The sequence below is a fragment of the Pogona vitticeps genome, chromosome 5 (genome assembly GCF_051106095.1).
Source record: "Pogona vitticeps strain Pit_001003342236 chromosome 5, PviZW2.1, whole genome shotgun sequence".
NCBI classification, from domain to species: Eukaryota; Metazoa; Chordata; class Lepidosauria; order Squamata; family Agamidae; genus Pogona; species Pogona vitticeps.
In genome coordinates this window covers 60,137,929-60,163,564 of record NC_135787.1, presented here as the reverse complement: position 1 = coordinate 60,163,564, position 25,636 = coordinate 60,137,929, and the positions used below count along the sequence as shown (strand labels likewise).

The 25,636-nt window shown below is 37.0% G+C and overlaps 1 protein-coding gene across 10 annotated transcripts in view; it reads right to left on the bottom strand.

Moving 5' to 3' along the window:
• The window catches only part of TENM3 (teneurin transmembrane protein 3), a 1,852,170-nt gene that overhangs the window by 268,290 nt on the left and 1,558,244 nt on the right, over positions 1-25,636 (bottom strand). For 8 of the 10 annotated variants that reach the window (XM_078393883.1, XM_078393884.1, XM_078393882.1 and 5 more), the window contains one exon: positions 2,564-2,773. The exons of the other annotated variants lie outside the window; for them this stretch is intronic. In XM_078393883.1, the coding sequence (XP_078250009.1) occupies positions 2,564-2,773 (210 nt within the window). The remainder of the gene's footprint in view (positions 1-2,563; positions 2,774-25,636) is intronic. 10 annotated transcript variants of the gene reach the window in all.

Sequence of the window (25,636 nt, the reverse complement as noted above, 5' to 3'; positions counted from 1 at the left end):
AGCTTCAGTACTGGTTCATTTTAATTTATTTACTTTCCTTTTTTAGTACCCAAGTCAGAAAACTCTGACTTTAAAAATATAGGTTTTTGGGCCAAGTCTAAGGCTTGACTAAAATGAATTGATGTTTTTTAATCATGCAGTTTTACAGGCTTGCAGATAAGAAAAAGGATGAAGTTCTAACAAGCATGTTACTTGTTTAAAAAGTTCACCAGAATACCAACTCTTCAAAGAACAACTTGCACAGTTTACTCTTCAGATTAAATGGGACTGGGAAATTACCATCTGCATACTGAACACAAGCCATGTTTTTCTGAATTTTCCCATATCTAATTTATTCCACCGCATATATGTCAAAATGGTAGCTAGTGTTAAGTGCTCTCAGCAGCTCAAGGAAACAGAATGAGGGCAGAGGGACAATATATTAAGATGAAAGAGGTTGAAGAGGTTCCTAATGAATGAAGCTATGGTAAGGAGGGAGGTGGCATCTGTAGGGGATATAACGGTATAAAGCTCCAGAAGATTTGAGAGGACCAGCGCAGGTGCTGTCAAAACCCTATTGGGTGCATTCACAAAGGCCATGAAGAAGAATTGATGATCTTGGAATTGGTGACATGGAGACAGAGTTAGAATTCTATTGATGATTTACACATGTGTCAGTGAAATTACTGGTAATTAATGAGGTGTTGGTTGCATTCCTGGTCACACAACTGGCATCCTTTTAATTTGTAGCAATTCACTGCTACAACTTGTAAAATTTTATTATGCATATGTAAATTACCAGTAGGATTTTGGTCACTGTGTCAAATCACAGGACAGGTAACCTCTGTTTGTTCTGCAGTATTGTTAGACATAAAAACATGTTGATGTACTAAATTCCATAAAAATTATTCTATAGTTAACTTTTCTTAACCTGCTTACTGTTTTGAACAATGATGTGTACAATGGAGAGGGATAAAAAAAATCTAGTGGAAGAGCTAAATCATAGAGCATCAGCCAACCTATTCATAATTGCAGCACTACTCTCTTACAGCTGCTCTTTGCTTACTGAAAACAGAAGACAAAAATGGGATCAGAGATTTCTTCAATCCTAGATTTTCTGGCACAGATACTTTTCAGAGTCAGAATGCCTCTCCAATCATCCGATCAATTCACACTATATTCTATGAGCATTAGATGTAGAAACCTTACACATTATCTGAAATCTTTGGAAACTCGATTTGAACAAGGCAGTTGTTTGCTTTTTCTGCTACACCATTACCAGTATATTGTGATAAACACCTAGAACTCCCTAATGTTATCTATGGATCCTAGCTCACCAACTGAGAACAAATTATAAGTGGCAGGGTTGCATCCACACTGAATTGAACTTAGAGCAGACCCACTGATATCAATGGGACTTAAAACATAAGTAACAACAACCATTGACTTAATGGGCCTACTCTATGCACGTTTAAAGCTAGACTCAATGCAAAGTGAGCAACATCTAACAACTGTCAAGAAATATAGTATAATAAATTCCCAAAATGCTGTACGTAACTAGAAGAAAAGAGTATTCCTTTATACTTTTGTGTTGCCAATTTCCCATAAGATTCCAAAATTGGTGGTATGCCAAGTCCTTTTGTAAACAGAAGGCTAAAATACACTGTATTTTATGACCCTATAACCCAAAGACCCTGTCCAAACGAGTTTACCCTAGATGATCCAATGGTTCAAAGGATAGCTATAAAAATGCTGTATTTGATTCTCCCCATATTTTCCAGCCAGTACACAATTATTTGCTGTAGGCTTTTTAAATTACATTTTGTATATTTTAACCACATAATATGTTTTATGAACTGACTGTACATTTTAAACTGTATTTTGTATATTTTAGCCATAAATATGTTTTATGAGCTGGTCACCCGACCATAATAAATAAACTCAATTCAAAATACACTGTTGGAACAAAATTAAACAAAAATTGAATGCAAGCCTAAAATGCATAATCTTAACTCACAGAAATCACAAAGGAGAAAGAAACCTTATCTAAGGCTGCAATCTTACACAATAGATGCAAGCTACTTGGTGGACTTCAATTGGATTGTAGTACAACTTCCATCAGTAGCAGACAGTATGGTCAATGATCAGAGTGCTAGGAGTTGAAGTCTACAACATTTGATGCCACCAGGTTGCCTTACTCTGTTTCTCCAGGAGTAAGATCCACTGAAACCAATGGCACTGATTTATGAGCAATCATGAGTAGGACTGCAATATAAGTGGGGCAGATGTTAATTTAACAGCTTATAAAATTCCACATAATTAAGAACCAGAGTTTCTTACAAAATTATAAAACTATTATATGCAGATTGAATTGAAAAGACAAATTTTCTTATTACTAAAATTAATGAATATTCAAGTGTTTCTGCTTTATTCCTTTTTAATAACTGCAACAACACAAAACATCCATTTAAGCTTTCATATTAGGTGTTAAATATTAATTACCAAACTATTTTATCAGACTTTTTTTACAGGATGAAAATTAAGAAAGTGTACTTAAACTATGGACAAGATGTCCTATTCTTACCATGACCTGTGGCAAAAACTGAAACAGGACCCGTCTGTACTAGATAAGAGCTGGCAGTATAGTCCTCATCAGTGTCAGAGTCCTGAACTGGCTGGATATCACTAGTACTTAGCAACCATCTTTGGTTGTCATGGAGATTAGGTGATGGAGGAGGGGAATGTAAATGTTCAATAACGGATTGACTAGATGAAGAGGATGGCATGGGAGGACCTAAGGAAAAAAATAAAAATATATTTTAAAAAAATGGTTAGGATAACATGAATGACAGATCAGTTGCTACTTAATTCCTTTACCTTGCTAGAAATGTATAAAATACTTTAATAAATCTTGGCCAAACAAAATGATGGTAGTAAATGATGGGAATGATACTACTCATGTATGGTGCATAGAGCACAAATTTTCCTCTTTTCATTGTAGATCTGAAGCTATGATTTCTGAATAACATATTTGACAGAGCTGTTTAATAGCTGGACTTGAAAATTTTAATTACTAATTTTAAATTTCTTTTAATATTTATTACAGTTTCAAAACATCAGTTGTAACATCTGCAAACTAAAGACCTGGTGATTTTGTTCTGGCTTTAGAAATTAAAATATTTACATAACCCAATGTGTTAATCAAGTCCCATCTATTGAAAAAATAGATGAGAATATTCTAGAATCATATCTAGAATTAGATGTCCACGTGCTTCAAAACTTTAGGTAGCCTATAACAAATACCTGTTAAATCCCACATCACACTAGTAATAAGATACTATCTCCTTTAGATGAAGTATTTGTAAAACAGCAAAAATGAAAATGAACAATAAACAACAGATAACACTACTGACTCTGTCCAAAAATACAGTACTGCTGAAGTAATAGTCCCCTCCATTTATTTCATCATTATGGATTTATTTTCATAAAGCTACTACTTAAAATCAGAAGATGTTGGCATGTATAATTGAATGTGTCAATTTGTGTTAGGACAATGCTATGATAAATGTGGTGTGATCTTGACCCCTGTAAGCAATCCGCTACATCTACAGCACTTTTACATACACAGGGTTCTTAAGTATTCAGACTGCCCCAAAGTGAGACATAAACAGATCTACTTGCACTTCTGAAATATATATAAAAGTTGGTCCAAACATGTGAGCTTTAGGTCTGGGAATTGGAGCTCCCAGACCTAAAGAAGATGGCTAGATCAGACTGAATTACTAAGTTTCCTGTAAGATCTGAGATTAATGTGTCTGTCTACTATTGCTTTTAAGTCCCTTTTAATCAAATATTGTACATGAGAAACAAAAAAATAAAATAAAGGGAAGACTGAAGAGCACTCCTGAACTCATGAGCAGCATACCTGACATTGTGCATTATATGTGCACCATGTATTACATGCATCTATCCATCTGAATTCAGCTAAACAAGTAACTACAACATGCCTTACAATTTTCAAAGCTTGAACAGCAGAGACCAGGTTGCACATTGTACCTAATTCAGAGACACAATAGAGAGTATGGAATATGCCATTTGCACCTTCACTTTTCCATGGTTGAGATGCTGTCACACATCTTAGGCCTGCAGAAGGTGATATCCTCACTGACAAGGGGTGTTTTTCTGTAATTAAAAAAAAACTCTACTTCCTGCAGCTTTTGCCACTCCCAAATAATCCCTTTCATCAGATTGATGCTGCGGGAGTTCTAGAATGGAAGAAGGAAAAATAATTTTTCAATATAGACGTCCTCCTTCCATCCTGCAACTTCCACAGCTTCCATGCAATGAAAGGGCTTACTCAAAGTGGGAAAACCCAAAGGACAGAATAAAAAGTTTTCAACTACTGAAAATCGTAGTGATGCCATCACCCATTTGTAGGTGTTTGTTACATAAAAGAATTTCAATCCTTGGAAACTATAGTGAGCTTCCTCAGACAATCATTATTGGGGCAGGGGAAAGGAAAGTATGCTCAACTGCAGTAAATTAAGATGTGCCATACCATAAATCTATATTTTGAAAGCTTCACAAACATTTTTTGTTATTAGTGTATTATAATAACTATACTATATGCAGATGTATCAAAGGAAAATATATAGGTAATATAGTGCACCACAAAACCTCCAGATTCAGGCACTTTCCTTTCTTAATATAGCACAATAACTCTGTAATAAGTGAGTTTTAATTATAAATCCATTTCATATTATAGACCCCCTGTATGCTATCCAACCTGTATAACTTGGCAGTGGTATTTATCTCTCTGCTGGATACTAGAGCCTTCTACAGTCAACCTGTGGTGACAGTTATCTGTTAATTAAAACTCTACATGCAAATAGCATTACTGAGAAGTGTTGTGGCAGAGAGCACACAAAACACAATTATGTGTAACTGCAAACGTCTTGTTATCTACAATTTTAATACTGGGCAACCACTTTATTTAGTGTAAAGCTCTCCATCTGGGAAATACGCTTAACAAATCTTGTTGCTTAAGATAGTCATAGATCTTTCCATAGTCATTAAAGAGCAGCAAATGGACTTGGATACAATAGGGACTTCTTCAGAAGCAAATTTTATAGAATATCTGTTTATTTTTTAAAATGCAATGGATGATGACCTATTTAACCTTGCCTTTAAGAAGTATGTTTTTCATTTCAAACATCTTTAAATTTTAATAAGCTGTCAAGCACATCTTTAAATACAAAGCTAAAAGAAAAATGACGGGTTCCTTAAGACGCTGACATGGAAAGCTAAGATTTATAAAGAAAGGAGTAAATATACATTTATACATTTAGTTTCAAAATTAAGTAAATACAACTTCAGATTAATAACAACACCTGACATATTACACCGTGTTATGATTTATTTTACAAAAATAAAGCCAATATGGAGAAGCCATGTGTGAAAAGCTAAGTACACCTTATGATTCAATACCTTGTACAACCAACTTTAGCAGCAATATGTTCAAGTAATCATTTTCTGTAGGACTTTATCAGTCTCTCACATAATGGTGGAGAAATTTTGGCTCACTCTTCTTTACAGTGGAGCTTCAGTTCATTGAAGTTTGTGGGAATTTGTTTATTCTCAACTCTCCTAAAGCACCACCACAGTATTGGGTTGAGGTCTGGGCTTTAACTGGGCCACTGCAACACCTTTTTTCCCCTGTCATTCTGTTCTGGATCTGCTGGTGTGCCTTGGAACACTGTCCTGTTGCATGACCCAATTTTGGCCAAGGTTTAGCTGTCAGACAGATGGCCTCACATTTTGACAATACTTTGACAATACAGAGGAATTCATGATCAATTTAATAACTGCAAGGTGCCCAGGTCCTATGGCTCCAAAACAAGCCCAAATCATCACTTAGTCTAAATCATCACCATAGTGCTTGACAGTTGATATGAGGTGTTTGGCCTGATATGCTGTGTTTGATTTTCACCAAAGGTGGCTTTGTGTACTATGGCCAGACATCTCCACTTCGGTCTCGTCTGTCCAAACGATATTGTTCCAGATGTCTTGTGGTTTGTCCAGATGCAGCTCTGCAAACCTAAGCCATGCTGCCGTGTTCTTTTTAGACAGAAGAGGTTTTATCCTGGCAACCCTTCCAAACCAACCACACTTGTTCAGTCTTTTTGTAATTGTAGTGCCATGAATATTTAACATGCCAACTGAGGCCTGTAGAGTCTGAGATGTAACTCTAGGGTTTTTTGCAATTTCTCTGAGCATTGCATGGTCTGACCTTGGGGTGAATTTTCTTGGACATCCACTCCTGGGAAGACTGACAACTATCTTGAATGTTTTCCACTTGTGAATAATCTTCCTCACTGTAGAATGATGGACTTTATATTGTTTGGAAATGACCTTCCAACCCTTCCCAGATTGATGTGCAGCAACCATTGCTTCTCTATGATCATTGCTGATGTACTTCCTCCTAAGCATTGTATTAATACATACCTGAATGTTCCACACCAGCAAACTGCTAAACTTTCAGCTTTTATAGAGGTGGTCACACTTGCTGGTGAGCAGTTACTCAAGGGCATTTGGTTAGCAGCACCTGGCTGCTACTTAGCTTCTTATTTGTTGTGGAAGCAGTAAAGGTATACTTAGTTCACACATAGTTTCTGCATTTTGGTTTTTGGTTTAGTTTTCTGGGCCTCTTCAGGGATGAGCACTTACAACTAAGAAGCCTGGATAGAACAGGAGGTCCAGGTAGAGAATCTTAAGAAGAGACACCTGTAGGTATCTTCCAGTATCTTCCAATAACACCTTCCAATAACAAGACCCCAAACTCTGGAGGGTTATAGGTTAACACTACAACTTTGAATCTGGCATGGAAGCCAATGTAGACAAACCAGGATCAGGGAAATGTGGTGATACATCCTTGCTCTACTAACCTAGCTGCTGCATTTTGCACCTGCAAAATCACTTTCAAAGGTAGCTACACACAGAGAGCATTGGAGCAATCAATCCTAGAGATTACTAACCCATGAATCAATGTGATTAGGGAGTTCCTGTTCAACAAGGGCTGCAATTGTGTCATCTGCCAAAGATTTAAAAAAAGCAGGGATTTGCTTCTCCAAGTCCAGAAGCATTGGTTGTTGTGGGTTTTTCAGGCTCTTTGGCCGTGTTCTGAAGGTTGTCCTTCCTAACGTTTCGCCAGTCTCTGTGGCCGGCATCTTCAGAGGACAGCACTCTGTCCTCTGAAGATGCCAGCCACAGAGACTGGCGAAATGTTAGGAAGAACAACTTTCAGAACACGGCCAAAGAGCCCGAAAAACCCACAACAACCATTAGATCCCAGCCATGAAAGCCTTCGCGAATATATCCAGAAGCATTCCTAAGTCATGGGCCTGTTCTTTCAAGGGGGCTGTGATCCCATTTAGACCAGAAAAAATATCTCCCAACCAAGCAGGCTCTTCTCCCAACAGTATGACCTCCATCTTGTTTGGACTTAATTTCTATCTGTTAGCCCTCATCCAGTCCATAACCAAGGTCAAGCACTGCTCCAAGGTCCATACAGCATTCACTGCTGATGATGAAAAAGTGAGAACTATGTGTAATCAGCATATTGATGACAGCAAACTCCAAATATCTGGATGACCTACCCCAATGGCTTCATATAAATATTAAAGAACACTGCAGAGATGATTGACTTCTATGGGACTCCAAAATGCAGAACCCACAGAGACAAAACAGCATTTCTAAGGTGTGCCCTCTGAAAATGGCAGCCAAGGAAGGACTGGAACCAGAATAATACTGAGCTCCAACCCCAAAACCTGATACCCTGTCCAGGAGGATACCATGGCTGACATGATCAAAGACCGCTGAGAGATCCAGAAGGACCAACACAGTCCTCTCCTGGTTAGCCTCCCTTAACAAGTCATTAAGTAGTGGGACCAGAACGGTCTCAGTCCCATAGTGCAGTCTGAACCCTGATAAAAAAAGGATCCAGACCATCAGTATCTTCCAATAACACCTGCAACTGTTTTGCTACAACGCTCTCTATCAAGTTTTCCCAGAGATGGAATGTTAGTGACATTCCATTTGTCTGCTGCTAATCTAGGTTTCTTATGGATGGGCTGAATGATAGTTTCTTTCCGACATAAAGCCCTCTTGTAATGATAAATTAATTGTCTGGGTAGCCTATTCCCCTGTTACCTCTCTGGCATATTTCAAAAGCCAGTGGCGACATGGTCCAACAGAGTAGCTTTGCCACATGCAAGTGCCTTGTCGCCATCATCAGGTGTTACAGGTTGAAACTGATCCATTAAAGCTGGACAAGACAGAGCCTTTGGCATTTCAGCATGATCAAATGCACTGAAGTCGAGGTCTCTGTGGGCGGCCTCAATCTCTGATTGGGTGTGAGCTGCAAATCAGTCTCAAATCAGATTGTTGGACTATCCATTGTTTATGAGATCCTGGACCACTTGATAGAGTGCTGTTTGCTGGTGTGGGCCCTTACTAATGAGTATGTTATAATAAGCTCTATTAGCCAATCAAATAATATTGCAATATTCACTGGTCATTTTCTTATCATCCAAGGGAGCTTTCCTCCAGTTGCTCTCTAGCCTTCTTTTCAGTTGTTTCATGACTCTTTGCATACATCTACTGAGAAAATGGAAATGGTTCACATATATTGCCATTTTCTGCTGTATACGCAACATAAAAAATGGCAATAGCTGCTACCTAACTACCATGCCAGACACTAAAGGAGGTGAAGTTATGTAACTCCTCTCAAGCATGGCTTTCCTGCATCTCCAGTGGTTTTGTTCGTTTGTGTGCATGCGTAAAGAGACTCCCAGATCTTAGGTCTAACCAACATACATCTAGTTAGACCAGTGGTTCTTAACGTGGGCGATAATGCCCCCTAGGGGGCGATTTCATTTTTCAGGGGGGCAGTAGAACGCAAAGGGGCGGTGTGGGGGCGCTGGAGCAGTAGGGGGGCGCTGGAGCAAGCCAAACCTGTGAAGATGGCTGCAGCCTTTTTACAGTGTGCATGAATATATATTTTCCTCCAATCTTAATTTAGTTTCAGAGTTTTTGTCTTGAAATTTTTAGTTCCTGCATTGCGGTTTGTTTTTATGCCCTTTTTATATTTCTTTTTGCGTCTTAAAATTCACTTGCAACTAAATCATTAAATGTTACTTTTGGGGGGCATTTCATTTTCTTGGAATTGAATTTTTTTTTCCAGGGGTCATTGGATTTAAGTGTCATAAATAAATAAATAAATAAATAAATAAATAAGATATCATCACCATGGCGAGGGGGGCGATGATAACTTCCTCAATGGCTCAAGGGGGCGTTTCTTTCAAAAAGGTTAAGAACCACTGAGTTAGACTAATCTGACACATAATCCTCAATGAGTACCTTCTGATAAGCCAATGAGTGTAACATCCTGTTCTGTGCCAAAGTCAAAGTCTGCACAACTAGACAGAACTGAGCATGAATCTCAAGTTAAGCATAAGGAAATGATTCACAATCTTCCTATTTATAAAATATTGTGTGTGTACAGGCCAGTAAAAACCAGTAGTAGTGCCTTTTGTGAAGCTAAACTGCTTTAAACAATTAAGCAGCACAAAGGAGACAGTTCTTGCACTTTAGAAAAGCTTCCAATCGAGGAATTTCAAAAAAGGTTCTGACTTCTATTATGAAAGGGGTCAACTCTTTCTAAAACTTCTATGCATAATTATGCACAGCTGTTCCCAATTTAAGCCAGAACAGGCATAGATTAAGTTCTGGGAGATGACTCTTAAGGGAAAAACAGCACTATGTTTTTCCTATTGTTTTTACCTTGTTTGTTATGATAGTGTTGTAACATCTTAAATTAAAGCTTTAAAATTGTATATTCTTTGGGGAACCTTTGGTACTGAACCATGATCTATTAATATCTGTATAAATACACTACCAATGCTTATCAACAAAGCCATTAATTTCAGATTATTATTATTCTGCTTCAAACTCAGAAAGTTCTATGCTGTCAAGGCAGAGGAACGCTTCTTACAGCCCACACAGAATGACTGATGAAAAATTTAGCACAGACTTTGGATCATCCACCCTGTTAAACACTTGACAATCACAGATTCTTCTCACAAATCAGGTAGACAGCACTTAAACCAATGGCAAAAATGCTGAAATTTAGGCTGGGTTGTTTCTTTGGTTGTGGCAAACTAATCTGAATTGGACTGATTTTTTAAGAGGCAAATAGCTACAAAAATAATAGGACAAATGTTTAAGCAAAGCTGATATTGCTGATTATGGCCAACACTTTGGGAATAGCAGCATCACCAGACAAATTTAAAGTTGGAAAATGACAGCCTCCAAGGCATGCATGGAATGAATTAATCTGTGCTAGATTCACCTCCTTCAGAAAAAGGCAGTATTGACACCCCAGAAAAAAATTGGCAAAGGTATTTGTGACCACAGCATACAACAAATAAACAAAACAAAAATTTGAAATTTCAAGCCTTTTTGGGGTGGGTGGGGGAGCATCTGCTCTTTATAGTGAAACTTTAGTTATGGAATTTTGCTTTGCACCCATAGCGGTGAGAGGGTTAACAAGCAAAGCACACATAACAACTTGCTTGAAAAGGAAGATTGCTCACAATTTTATTGATTAGAGCTGCACAGCATTAGTACAGAATAAAGCAGAGCATGCAGATACTGGATAACTTGCTTGTTATGCAATGCATCAAGTTTGAAAAAGCACAGAAAAAAAATCTAGAGGATCAAGGCTATAGAGTACGTAAACCGCATGTAACAGAGGGAAGAAAGGTGGGTAAGACCTGTGAAACAGTTATGGATAGCTGTGTGGAGATAGCAACACAAATGCAACCAGCACCTTGTTAATCAGTGGTAAATTGCTGTTGTGACTTAAATTATTTCCCTTATACGAATATGTCAACACAATTTAATAATTTAATAGTAAAGGTAAGGGTTCCCCTTGACATTTAGTCCAGTTGCGTCCGACTCTAGGGCGCAGTGCTCATCCCTGTCTCCAAGCCTTAGAGCCGGTGTTTGTCCGAAGACAATTTCTGTGGTCATGTGGCCAGTGCGACTAGACACAGAATGCAGTTACCTTCCCACCGAGGTGGTACCTATTTATCTACTCGCATTTTTACATGCTTTTGAATTGCTAGGTTGGCAGGAGCTGGATCAAGCGATGGGAGTTCATTCCGTCGTGTGGATTCAATCTTATGACTGCTGGTCTTCTGACCTTGCAGCACAGAGGCTTCTGTGGTTTTACCCGCAGTGCCACCACATCCCCATTTAATAGAACCCCCTTTAACAAAACACAGACCATATTTATGAAGATGCAATTTACAGGATTACATGGTCCACCTGTAAGAAAAAAGAGGATACTTCTTGCTATCTGGACAAACACACTAATTCCTACATGTGGAACAAGGTAAATAAACAAACACAAGTACAGAGGTTTTACCAATATTAAGGATATATGATGTTATTAACTGGAATGAAGGGGTTGTTTTATCATGTTTTAATGGAATTTTATTACCCTGCCCGACTTTATGAAACAATAATTATATGTATCTATTTTATATTGATTTGGTTTTACTGGTCTTTGACCGTAATAAAGTATACTACTACTGTACTAACAAGGTAAATAGGATCTTGACAAAATGGTTTCGGCATTAGAAAAGAAAATAATCTGTTCAGTTCATGATCCAAGAAATCTGGGGGTCATGAAAAATGGGGTTGCTTGGAAAAAGCATTATAAATAAAGAGGAAATTTAAAAGGTCACTCTTTTTTGCCAAATAAAACAACCAACAACATTTATGTTCTGTAAATTTAATCTGAGCAAAAATGGAAATCATAGGAAAAAATTGTTGCTCATAACTAATTTAGCCAATAGGGGGAACAAAACCCCAAGATAGAAGAAATTACTGTATTGTTTACATATGCCTACAACCATGGGTGAGTAACATTTTCACAAAACAGCTTCCAATTATTCAACGTATGTTCAGGGATGAAAGAAATGGCAAATAGGCCATCCAAATCTATCAACAGACAGAGGTTATCCATCTGTTTGAAGGAGCATGAAAGCAGAATCCCATCTGAATGCTCTGCAATTTCAGCAGCAACTGCTTTTAATCTAAATAGTTGAAGCAGACATAGAGAAGCCATTTAAGCCTGCAGAATTTCAGAAGGTAAAGTCAAGAAGTTGTAGCTTAAGATGCAGTTCGCAAGAAAGGTTACACCAAATAAAGGGAAAAACACCAACCATAAACAAAAAGCAGTTGAAGGAAGGGATCTGAAAACAAGCTTCTGCTAAGCAGCAATTTGTCATTTAAAAATGGAAAGTGACAGACCATATTCTGATCATCACATCATACAGCTCTCCAGCAATCACCCTTTCCTCTTCACTCCCATCTTCATGTAGGAGTATACAGTTAGTCTTTAGTGTAGCAGTCAGGGCAGGACTCTTCGGAACACGAGCTCATTAAGATATCAGGCAGGCAACCAAACCCCTCTGCCCACTATTGCAGAAAGAATAAAAACAAACAGCCTGATGAACCTAAATAGATACACCAGGTGCTGTGACAAGCTAGAACTGCTGTTTTAAACCAATTTTTAAAAGAGAGAGAAAGCTTGCTGTCTCTCCCAGTGTGAATTTGTATTAAATTCTATTAAAATCTTTGCCCAACTTTGGTTTATCCAGTCTTCCTTGGGCTCTATTCAGTTTTTGTCTTGCCTTCACTTCTTAAATATAATTTCCATGGTTAATCGCCCTTTGCTTAGGAATATATGGGTGTGAACTGTCTTCCACTGATGACCAAGTCACACTTCATAATAGTTAACAGCCTCTTCAAACCATATTGCAGATTAGTTCAATGAGTTACTTAAACTGAATATCAGAAGCCTTTTCCTTAGGTTGTTTTAACTTCTGATCCACATAAATAATTATGAGAAGAGCCCTGCTTTGGCAATGGTCAGAATTGGAGCAGTGACAAGCAGGGTTCCCAATTACATTTAATAACTCAGGAGGCAAATTGTACCTCATTCACTTCACAATGAATGCAACAGTAGTTGTTCCAGTAATGACTTCACAGTGTTAAGCGAATACAAAGTAACTTATCCAAAAGTTCCACTAAAATAATCTGACACCCTTCTTAGTAAATCTGTTTAGAAACGGAGGATCATATTTCTAAGTTCTTTCACTGAAGTGACAAGTGAGCAGCTGGTGGATATCTTTTGGTTGTAACCTATCTGGATTTTAGTTGAGCCAAGATCAACAGGTGAAAAGGGCTCTCTGCATTCCACTTTATTTTCAAAGTGTTCATCTGTTTCTTTTGTTGTCTTGGTGAAACTTCATTGTTTTTCCTCACAATGAAATTGTTGACTGGTTTGATCGGCAACACTTACTGGTCTATAATCTACTTGCACAGACAGAGACACAAACACACACACACACACACACACACACACACACACACACACACACACACACACACACACACACTGCAACATAATGAGAAATGTATGATCATTGAAAACACACCTACTTCCTAGATGAATGAATGGGGTGTATATATATCTTCTTAAAACAAGTTAATACAGAAAGTGCTGCATAAATCAAAACAATTTATTCTAGAATGTATTGTAATGTACTCTGTTAAAAATGAACATGATCCTATATAAATGCCTGCTAAATTTTACAACTAATAAAATTGTATTGCAAAGAAATAATGTACAACTAGAATTAATTAAATAAGATTTTATACTAGAGCACAAGCCAAACAGATAAAATGGCTACTACAAGTTGTACTGTGTTGTAATAGTTTCTTTGGTGTTCATTCTGCATAATCAAAATTCTAGTCAGTGTATGTACAGTGGGAAAATCCTTTGTAATTCGTGCTTTGCAATTTGTCCCACATAAAGCTTGTTGTTTTCAAGTGAGATCTCATAAAGGACACTCAGCAGGAGGTGTCCTTGGGACAGAAAAACACTTCAACAGTGCAATGGTACGGTTTTAATAAAGCTTGACTGAAGGGGAGGGGGGAAGAGACTAAGCAGATGATAGCTACTTGCGACAGTAATATTTTTAACAACTGAATAAGCAGGAATCCAACAAATATCAATTTTCCTCCCTGTGACCACAATAAAAGGAAGGATCAGTGTAACTACATCCACAACTAAACTAAGAATGTCTTTATACTGCCTATGAGAATTTATTTTTATTGATGAAAGAAGCAACTTTGTTCTTGTAGAACTGTAAGTTACTATATATACATAGAGTAGGAAGAAGCAAAACGGAAAAATCTGAATCAAAGAAAACAGAAACTTTCCCAACAAATTATTCTTCTTTAAATAGGCAGGACTAATTCATTACATTTATAGTAATGTCTGTCAAGCTGTGGTGCTCTGGCAGAAATATCAAGCTACTTCCAGCAGCTGGTAGGACAGAACTTGGGTATGAACAGTGGAACTCACCCCCTTAAAAAGGCCCTGACATGCTCAGATTAAAACTTTAATTTCATCATGCCATTAGAAAATGCTGAATAAATGAACTTTTAGAAAAGGCCATTGTAACTGGGTTACTCATTACAGATCTCATTACAAGCCATCTTTATTATGTACACCTGACAATATCATCCAAATGCTGAGCTTTAAAGGTCAACTTAACTAACAGAACAATTCTACTATTTATAGCAAAGGGTGAACTTTTCTTATTTGGATGCTTAAGGAGCTAACCCTTGAGTTTAATGTAATTAGGGAAGGGATATTCAATTTACAGTATCCACATGTAATGATAATTACATTGGTCCCAAAAAGCTGTGGGTAAGCATAAGAAACCTTTGTAATTAGATCCTGTTTTCAAAATGACTTTAGTGCTGTGAACTTGAAGCATTTCAGCAAATGAAGGCCAATGCACATAAAATGAAAACTACAGAGAGTTTAAGAGCAACACTGTTTAACATAATGAGTAGTAGTAATCGGGGAGATCACAAAACACATTCTGTAACTCACCCCAACAGCCCACATAATCTTTTTTCTTGCAACCATCCATTAAAAACACAAAGGATAGTTTCTACTTCTCCCTCTGCTCCCAAATTCCTCATAAATGTGCTTTAGCTCTTTCTCTCAAGAAAGATGTTCAGAACAGTCAGTCTCACTATATCCTGCATGGGTTACTTGAGCCATCCCAAGCACTGGCTTTTGATTTTATTTAGTTCAAAAGAATGCCAGGGAGCTAGGAATATGAAACCACTCTATAGTGTGCGTGGCCGTTTAGCTATGTCAGCATTCCAGTGAGACCAAGGTGAAAAACAAACAAATATCCATGTTCACAGCAGCTGCAACAATCACTCTGTGGAAAATTATTCAAGCATTGTGAGAGAGACAATATTAAATGCTGCCACTTGCAGTTTCATGGCTTTCTGAATATTCACTTCAGAACGAGATGAGCACTTATGGACATCTTCCATTTGGTTTTTATCTTTTAAAATCATCTTTGCTCCAAAAGGCAAAACACTTGTCATAATTAATTAATACCATGGCTTTGCCCAGGTTTCTTTCAATGAATCAGTCAAGTAGTCTATGAAGAAAAAAAGCTGAGCACACAATGGCTCCTCCAGAGACTTTATCATAGACCTGCTAATATTTGGCATCATTTGACATGTAAAACTCAGATGGGCAAAGCATTCATTTACAAGGCACATAAGCAATTTTTAGGTATCCTCCTAAAGTTGCCACAAAAACCCTTAGCCTCCCCTCAGCTAGGTATAACCCACTATTTGATTGTGAGAATTAACACTGTAGATATGGAGTTCATAGAATTGATCTATTTATCTTTTTTTCATTAAGATGTGAATTAATTTTGCTAAATAATTTATTTCCATGAGAAAAAACAGAGTATCAGGGACAGTGACCACAAAGTTAATTTTAGATACTGGTATTCAAGTTTTTCTTTTCTCACAACCAGAAATTTGGAGTCTGACTCCTTTAATTTCTTTAATTAAAAAGAATGTGAATATTTATTTGACAAGAATATCTCAAATACATGTACCAGAGTATTGTCTGAATTTTACACACACGCACGCACACACCTCACCTAGGATTATTGATTTTCAATTATCAAAATGTACAGATTTATATGTAATATTTTCCCTTAAAATCCTTCCATAGCCAAAATCCTTTTGTTGATTTACATTTGCATAAGGAAAAACACATACATTTTGGCAGCTAATTGCCACTCATTAATGAGATGCTAGTTGCATTTCTGAGCATGCTTCATGAATGAGCAGACATGTGCCTCCTAGATTTCTAGTTCATACATATTATTCCAGATTAATTTCACTGTTACATCCTGTGTTTGTTGATCTCCATAATTTACTACTGGTAACTATTTCTTTATTTAACAATCAATGGGCTGAACGAGGAAGAGATCAATTATTGTTTACATCACTCAGAGTTTAATATTTCTAAGAAACATAAAATATATATTAAAGCTTCATGTTGTATCTGCCAAAGTAATAGGACTATTTCTTGATTTCAATAAATACATTCACAGCAGCTTATTAATTCTTAGCATTCTCTGCAGATCAACATACTCTGGTAAAACCAATAACTGAAGCTAATTACTGTTATATAAAAATAAATTATTCTTAGATTAAATTATTCTTAGATTATTGTATACAAGCAACACAACCTTACATTGTGCTGACACAGGTTTATACGGAACTTTATCATTTTTCATAAGAATGCCTTAAAACCTTATCAAAGGGAAACATTATTTTAATACTACTTGAAATGTCATTTTTGAAAGGATTTTACAATCCTGGTTCATAAAACAAAATGCACGCTATTTATTATTACAACTATTTATTATTACAACTAGCTTTCGTCAATGCCACATATAGTATATCATCATCTGAATGCTTTCTGCCCAAAGGAAATATTAATGATCGGAGAAAGATAGGGGAAGTAACAGTTCCCTGTATTTTTAATACAGAAATGTATTACTATAACATATCCATTCTAAATCCATGTATTTTAAAATTATAAGCCAGGTATGCATATTACTGAGTCACTAAGGGACTAGAGTACACTGCTCTTCTAGAAAAGCGTCGAAATTCCTAGCAGAGTTACATCAGTAAAACATAATAATATTAAATATGCTAGGTAAAATAAATTAAAACCACCAAACACTAAAACAATATGAGGCTGAAATCCTGTGTAAAATAATTTGGGAGAGAACTTTACTAAAATGTCAGGCAAAAATTTTTAAAAAGTGAAAAACTAAAGAAGACAAAATAGTTGTGGTACCTTTAAAGACTAACTGCTATATTTTAATGTGAACTTTAATGGACATGTTCATTTTTTCATATCACAAAAGCTCACATTAAAATATAGCAGTTAGTCTTCAAGGTGCCACAGCGTTTTTGTCTTCTTTATTTCTCATTTTGTTTTGTTTTTGCCTGACATGCTGGCATGGAGTAACACGGATACCTCTTCTAAAACTACTAAAAACAGTGTGACAATCTGAGTGAATAAATGCTGTAAGCCGCCCAGAGACCTTCGGGTAGTGTGGGCGGCATATAAGTTAAATAAATAAATAAATAAATAAATAAATAAATAAATAAATAAATAAATAAATAAATATCAAGCATATGGTGTAAGGCTGCAGTTTAAACATACTTACTAAGGTAGTAAGGCTGATTAATCCCTATTTGATTTACTTTTAAATAACAATGTGAAATACTATACAACTACAAACTTAAGCAATAGTAAGTGTTGAGAATGAGATATATTTATCATATGTAATAATATTGTGCTGCATAGCTATGATAAAAGAGCAGAACTAGCAAATAAATTGGAATTAAGAGCTTTTAGTACAATCACCAAGAAACCAATGACACAGTATAACTTGAAGCAATTTTTTCTGGCTCACTAAATACAGTAACACTCTCAAAGAATACATTTTCCACCATCTCCAGTGAGTCATATTCCTATTCTGGAAGAAAATATATTTTATTGATATATACTTCAAGAAAAACTGCTTGAGAGAGCAAAATATCAGAATAAAATATCGTATGTTGTCATTCTTATCCATAACACATTATAATAAATGTGTCAAATCTTGTTACAGCAATTTTTTGCATTTTTTATGGCACAAAGGATGTGTGTTATGAAACAAATACTGTACTTCAAACAGTTCCTGGGACATGCTACTACATAAAACTGAACCAGTTTAAATAGCAGGGGAAATAGTAATCAAATTGCACAGTTCCTAAAATTCACTTTCTACATCTGACTTGAGTAAGAATAATTTTGTAAAAATGTTGTGATTCTGTTTTAAGAAAGCCAAGAATTATTGTTAATTATTAAAATAGCTTGAGCTTTGTTGTAACAATTCCAAAGGAATTAATTTCTCCCCCTGTTAATTTCTACAGCATCAAAACTATCATAGTTGTTTTGTTTCGTGTTCTTAGAAAGCTAGCAATCACATATCCATGTCTTCCACCTAATAAACAACACTGCTGCCATAGTGTATGTCTTATTATTAAATCTTATTATAATGTTCACAGACACAATTCATAGTTGTAAATTTAGGTTACCTTTAGGACGAGTGTACCCCAACCATTCCTTTTTATATCCTGCTAATACTGTATACAATATTTTATGAACTCTTCCTAAATTCAGCATCTATTTGTCTATAGTGCATGCAGAATGTCTTTATGTATGTTTGACCTTCATGTATGGAAGCAACAAACTATAAAATTTACTACAATATAGTGCAGTGTAATGTAAATGATATGAAGTGATTTATCATAATACAAACCATCTCATGACAAATATATTCATATGAATAACAGAATACCGTTTACAAAAATTAAAAAAGAGTAATTTAAATGAGTTTTAACATTCATAGGTAACTGCTGGATTCTTGTTTAAACATTTTCTGTGTTTTTTGGTTTTTAAAAAGCAGAACCCAATAAGATATTGCTTATGTTTTTCAATTGCTTGCTTCATAAAAAGATTGTAAACATAACTATAAAGTTTAATCAGCAAATAAATAGCTTGCTGGAGTAGGTTTAGTTTGGTCAACACAGCAGTTTTTCTTAAGGTGAAATGTAATAATGACTCACCTCACAGTTCTCGTCATTGTGAGAATGAATTATATTATATTTCTATAAAGCACACTGCATTTTAAGTGATGCTTTGGTGATATGTCAGCTGATGATAGGTTACTTCGCTACTCTACTACTCTCTTCAATTAATATATGAAGTTAAGATTCCAGCTCCTGTAAGCTATTTCACTACTGTCTTCAATGTACTAGGTTTCTTCCCATAATGAGCATCATTTTACCCTTAATGTTGAATTGTATTTGCATCTCAATGTGTATTCTCCCAGTTTAGAGAGACATGGATAACTTTTTAACGCTGCACAAATAATTTAAGAGTCTTCAGCAAATTTTGCTATCCCACCAAATCAGGCACTCAGATTTTCCCATATTGACTAAGACATTTCTACAAGTATCATACAAAGTATACATGGTGTCTGTCTCCAAATGCTTCTAGCCTGTGCATTCTAGTTTGTAGTCCTTGAGTCTCTTTCACTGCTGTCATATTCTACTACAGTATACTCTTGCAGCCTATCTCCACTTTGTCCCTGGCTTGGGAAATCTAAAGTAACTTCCCCTTCATTCTCATGGATGATTCTCCCCAAATTAGGATCTCTGCCTAATTTGAGAGTAGACCTTTGGTCTAGATGGGTGGGGTAGAAATCTAATAAAATAAAATAAATAAAATAATAAATAATTATCTAGGCTCACTCATGAAAGTGATTCTGCTATTTTCCTGATGTTAACCTCCAATATTTTGTTTATATTCTGGTTAAGAGGATTGCCTTAATTCAAATATGTCCACGCTGCCTAACATATCTCTCCCCCTTCTCCCTATATTGCTGTTTTATTTACACTTTAAGTCCTTTCAATTTCATCTATCTCAGATTGTTTACATGGAACAGATAGTGTTTCAGAGAAAGCTACACTGGAAGTCCTTCTTTTAAAACTCTTACACAGCATTCCAGATAGATCTACTACAATTCTTTTGTTGATTTAGGCTTAAAAGCAACTGTAACCTATATTACATTTCACCTTCTTAGTGCCAACAAGAACCACAGTCTGCTTGATTTTACAAAAAACAAAACATCACAATTCATCATGTTGTCTATGTATATACTACAAATCGTAGTTTGGTTTTCAACTTCCAATCCTGCTTTGACAGTGCAGACGCCACAGAAAAGAATGTTATTACAAAATCAGGAAAGCTAATTCAATTCCTTACATGTATTGTAAGACATGTATTGATAACAGGAGTATTCAGAATACTGCCCTCCATGTACTGCTGGACTGTAGGTCCCAGCATTCATTAGCACTGGCTATGCTGCCACAGCTATAAGCCAATAATAGCTGGAACTGTCAGTTATAGTAATGAGAAGTAACAGAAGAGAATTGCGTGTTGTTGTTATATGATATCAAGTTGTTTCTGACTTGTGGAAACCTTATGAATTAATTCATTTTCCAACTGCTAAATCATTAAGAGCCCTGGTTAGATCTTTGTTGGGTCAGTCCAACACAGTTACCCAAAATAGTGACAAACTAAATGCATCGCTGTTAATATCAGGGCATTTCTGAAGAGGGTAAATGAGCCAGTCTGTCACAACAAAACTTGCTAGATAGCCAATCCACCCACCCAGTCACACACCCAAGAACTCTCGTGGCAGCTTTCTGAGTTAGACAATAACCTTTCTCGAATCACCAAAGTGTTACAATTGTGGTAAATTTTCAATATCTAGAAAACTCTTCATCTGACATAAGTGGTACTCGAGCAAAGGTGACCAGAGGAAATGGCCATGGTTCTTATGGCGAGGCTTCCAGGGAGACAACATTAAGTTTAGATTCTACATGAAACTATCCATATGCTATCAATAAACAGGACTTTCATTTCACAGAAAAAGGCTGCTTGTAAAACTCTAGAATTAAAAATTTATCATTTACTGATAAAATACATTTTAATAGACAGTATGAAGACATTTTTGTGTGTCTCCAAATTCAGAAATGGCGGATGTAGTTATGGATACAACTGCAGTGACTCTTTGCTTTATGGAGAACATGTTTTACTGAGAATCATTATTAGCTAGATTCCTTCAATCTGCCTTGTTTCTTCACTGAATAAGAAATGTTTTACTTATATAATTGGTTCTCTATAAAATGTCTATTTTGCATTCTAGGAGTATTATAAGGAAATTTATTTATTTATTTATTTATTTATTTATTTATTTATTTATTTATTTATTTATTTATACATACATACATACATACATACATACATACATACATACATACATACATACATACATACATACATACATACATACATACATACCCACCCCGCCTATCTGGTCAAAACATATTTTAATGTATAGTTAAGTCTCTGTAAAAGTTACCATAATGTGTAAAATTTAGGCAGTATACAATGAAATTTGAAATATAATACTGAACACATATATTTGACAATAGAAACAGACTTTCTAAGTATATACTGCAGAGCAGCAGAATTTTGCAATATTTTATATTTCAAAATTCGATGGTATTAATGATTTTTAAAATTGCTTTTCATAAAGCACTTCTATCATAAACTATTTTCCTACATCATTTATTTTGTGTCTTCTTTTGACTCAGGTGCAAAGCAGCTCATGCTGATTCTGCTACAAAGGAAGTATTCCTTCAAGGCACAACAATCAAATGGCCCACAGTCATGGCATAACTCTGTCAGACAATGCCTGCATTAGATAAAGCAAGTCAGTGGTCATGCATTATCTGGAGATTATAACAGTTTTTGACGGACTCTGCTAAAAGCCTGAATACAAAATTGCAACGATGTATTTGGGGAAAGGGGGGGAGTAAAAATAACCCTCCCTAAACAACTAATTATTGAATTGTATTTGGACAGTAGAATTCACATACTGAGCATAGGAGGAGAAAATGTTACGAAGGCTAGATTGTAAAGTTTGACAATTTACAGTTGTCATAACTATCAAATACATACATTCAAAAGTACTGAAAATCAATTTCACCTTGGATTTAAAAAAAATCATGTTTAGCATGTCTTCTTTCACGCAGACCGTTATGGACTGCAATTTACACTTTCTGCATATAAAACTGATCAAATTCCATTGCAGAATCTACTTGCGGTTTCTAGGAGGAATGGGCACACCTTAGAGAAAACACATAATGCCAAAAAAACCACATTTCCTTTTGTACTTTCTAAGTTAAATGTGATAAAAGATAATGAAAAAAAGAACATGTCCCGTGTTACTCTTCAGTGCAATATTTTAATCTGATACAGATTACAATGGTGTGAAAGAACTATATCAGACAATGTGTTTCTAGCGAAAGACCTGTACTAATATTTTGTTACTGATGTTTTGACATTTAATAAAGATCTTAAAAAAGAACATGCCATATTATTGATATAAAATGAAGACTTCACTTTCTGTTTGTCTCATATCCTTACCCTTCAACACGTGTAAGAGATGTAATATAAAATATATACAGTGGTGCCTCGCACAACGAGCGCCTCGTAGAGCGATGAATTCGCTCTACGAGGACGCTTTTGCGATCGCTAATGCGATCGCACAGTGATGGCCCCAATGGGCGAAAATCGCAGAGCGAAGGTTGGTAAGCGGTTCGCTTACCGACCTTCGCTTTGCGACCCGCCAATCAGCTGTTCCGCGGCTTCAAAATGGCCGCCAGAACAGCCGAAAGGGCCGGGTGCAGCGTTTTCGCGCCCTTGGTAAACAAGGGAAGGGCGCGAAAACGCTGCCGGAACAGCCAAAATGGCTGCGCGCAGCGTTTTCGCGCTCTCCCCTTGCTTACCAATGGCGCGAAAACGCTGCGCCCGGCCCTTTCGGCTGTTCCGGCGGCCATTCTGAAGCCGCGGAACAGCTGATCGCAGCCATTTTCGTGCCCTCGTTCAGCGAGGAGAGGGCACGAAAATGGCTGCCGGACCATGGAAGCATCGCTGAACGGTGAGTTTTCAGCCGATTTGGAATGCATTAAACGATGTTTAATGCATTCCAATGGGCTTTTCTGCCCCGCTCAGCGATGTTTCACACAGCGAGGGTTAATCCGGGACAGATTAACCTCGCTGTGCGAGGCACCACTGTACATTATGTACACTTTAAAATCAATTTGATTTAAATCATGATATAAATTTAAAAATAATTTTTGTTTGAAATTGTCAAAAATTCATTTTTTCATTTAAATCATGACTTAAATCAAATCCACCCTGATTTATAAACACTTTGATTTTTTTTGCATAAAAATCCATTTATATAGAGTAGACCCTTGGTCTAGATAGGCAGGATAGAAATCTAATAAATGAATAAATGAATGAATATCTATCTATCTATCTATCTATCTATCTATCTATCTATCTATCTATCTATCTATCTATCTATCTATCTATCTATCTATCGAGAGAGAGAGAGAGAGAGAGAGAGAGAGAGAGAGAGAGAGAGAGAGAGATGAGGAAACTCAGCAAAATTCACCATCAGAAGATATAATACTGTATGTATCTATTCTGAAGTTCTAGAAAACCTTTAGAATTGTGGCTGTGGGAGGAGACAGGAATTTTGAACCTCTAATATCTCTATCAGTTCTAAAGGAAATCAACCCTGAATGCTCACTTGAAGGACAGATCCTGAAGCTGAGGCTCCAGTACTTTGGCCATCTCATGAGAAGAAAAGAGTCCTTGGAAAAAACCTTGATGTTAGGAAGGTGTGATGGCAAGAGGAGAAGGGGACGACCGAGGATGAGATGGCTGGACAGTGTCTGCGAAGCAACCAACATGAACCTGACACAACTCCGGGAGGCAGTAGAAGACAGGAGGGCCTGGCGTGCTCTGGTCCATGGGGTCACGAAGAGTCGGACATGACTAAACGACTAAACACACACACAATATCTCTATCCAACTGAAAGTGCCATGGTTATATACTGTAAATTCTAAAATGGCTTTTTTCAGTTATCTTTGCAGTTTTACTTCTTCTAAAGTTTATAGTTAGAAAGGTAAGTTATAATAGTTTGACACTGTACAGTGGCTTCCCTATGAGTCACATGCTTTCTGTAAGACAGGGCTAAAATCTCAAAATTAAAATGCAAGGTAACAACTTCTAGTTACTAAGCGGAATTGTGAATTACATTGTAGGACAATGTCCAAAGTGGGCCCAAGGAGCTGTTTTCCCTTCCTGGTGTTGTGGGACCCTTTAGTGTCACAAGTCTCAGGTGTGAACAGGGACCAGGTATTATCGGTCTCACTCTCTCAGACTGGTCACTGAAGTTCCACATGGCACCTCATGGTAATGAACTAATCTGAGGATTTGAAAACACGAATTGTTGCTCTACATCATGATGGGCCTAGGCTATAAGCAGATTTCCAAAAACTCTGAAACTGAGCTGCAGCATGATGGCCAAGACCATACAGTGGTTTAGGACAGGTTCCACTCAGAACAGGCCTCGCCAGAAGCTGAGTACCTGTGCTCAGCATCATATCCAGAGGTTGGCTTTGGGAAATAGGTGTATGAGTGCTACCAGCATTGCTGCAGAGGTTGAAGGGGGGCAGCCTGTCAGTGCTCAGACAATACGCTGCACACTGTCTCCAAACTGGTCTCCAGGGCTGTCGTCCCAGAAGGAAGCCTCTTCTAAAGATGATGCACAAGAAAGCCCGCATACGGTTTGATGCAGAGAAGCAGACTAAGGACATGGATTTCTGGAACCATGTCCTGTGGTCCGGTGAGACCAAGATAAACTTCTTTGGTTCAGATGGTGTCAAGCGTGTACTCCTCACCAGGTGAGGAGTACAAAGACAAGTATGTCATGCCTACAGTTAAAGCATGGTGGTGGGAGTGTCATGGTCTGGGGCTGCATGAATGCTGCTGGCACTGGGCAGCTACAGTTCATTGAGGGAACCATGAATGCCAACATGTACTGTGACATACTGAAGCAGTGCATCATCCCCTCCCTTCGGAGACTGGGCCACAGGGCAGTATTCCAACACAAGAAGTACCCCAAACACACCTGCCTTGCTAAAGAAGCTGAGGGTAAAGGTGATGGACTGGCCAAGCATGTCTCCTATTGAGCATCTATGGGCATCCTGAAATGGAAGGTGGAGGTGCGCAAGGTCTTTAACTTCCACCAGCTCTGTGATGTCATCATGGAGGAGTAGAAGACGACTCCAGTGGCAACCTGTCAAGCTCTGGTGAACTCTATGCCCAAGAGGGTTAAGACAGTGCCTGAAAATAATGGTGGCTACACAAAATATTGACACTTTGTGCCCACTGTCACTTATGGAAATGTCCAAATTGGGCACTCACTTTTGTTGTCAGAGGTTTAAACATTAATGGCTGTGTGTTGTTTTATGTTGAGAGGACAGCACGTTTATACTGTTATACAAGCTGTATACTCACTGCTTTACATTGTAGCCTAGTGTCATTTCTTCAGTGTTGTCACATGAAAAGATATACTAGAATACCGTATTTATGAAATGTGAGAGGATGTACTCACTTCTGTGGTATACAGTGGT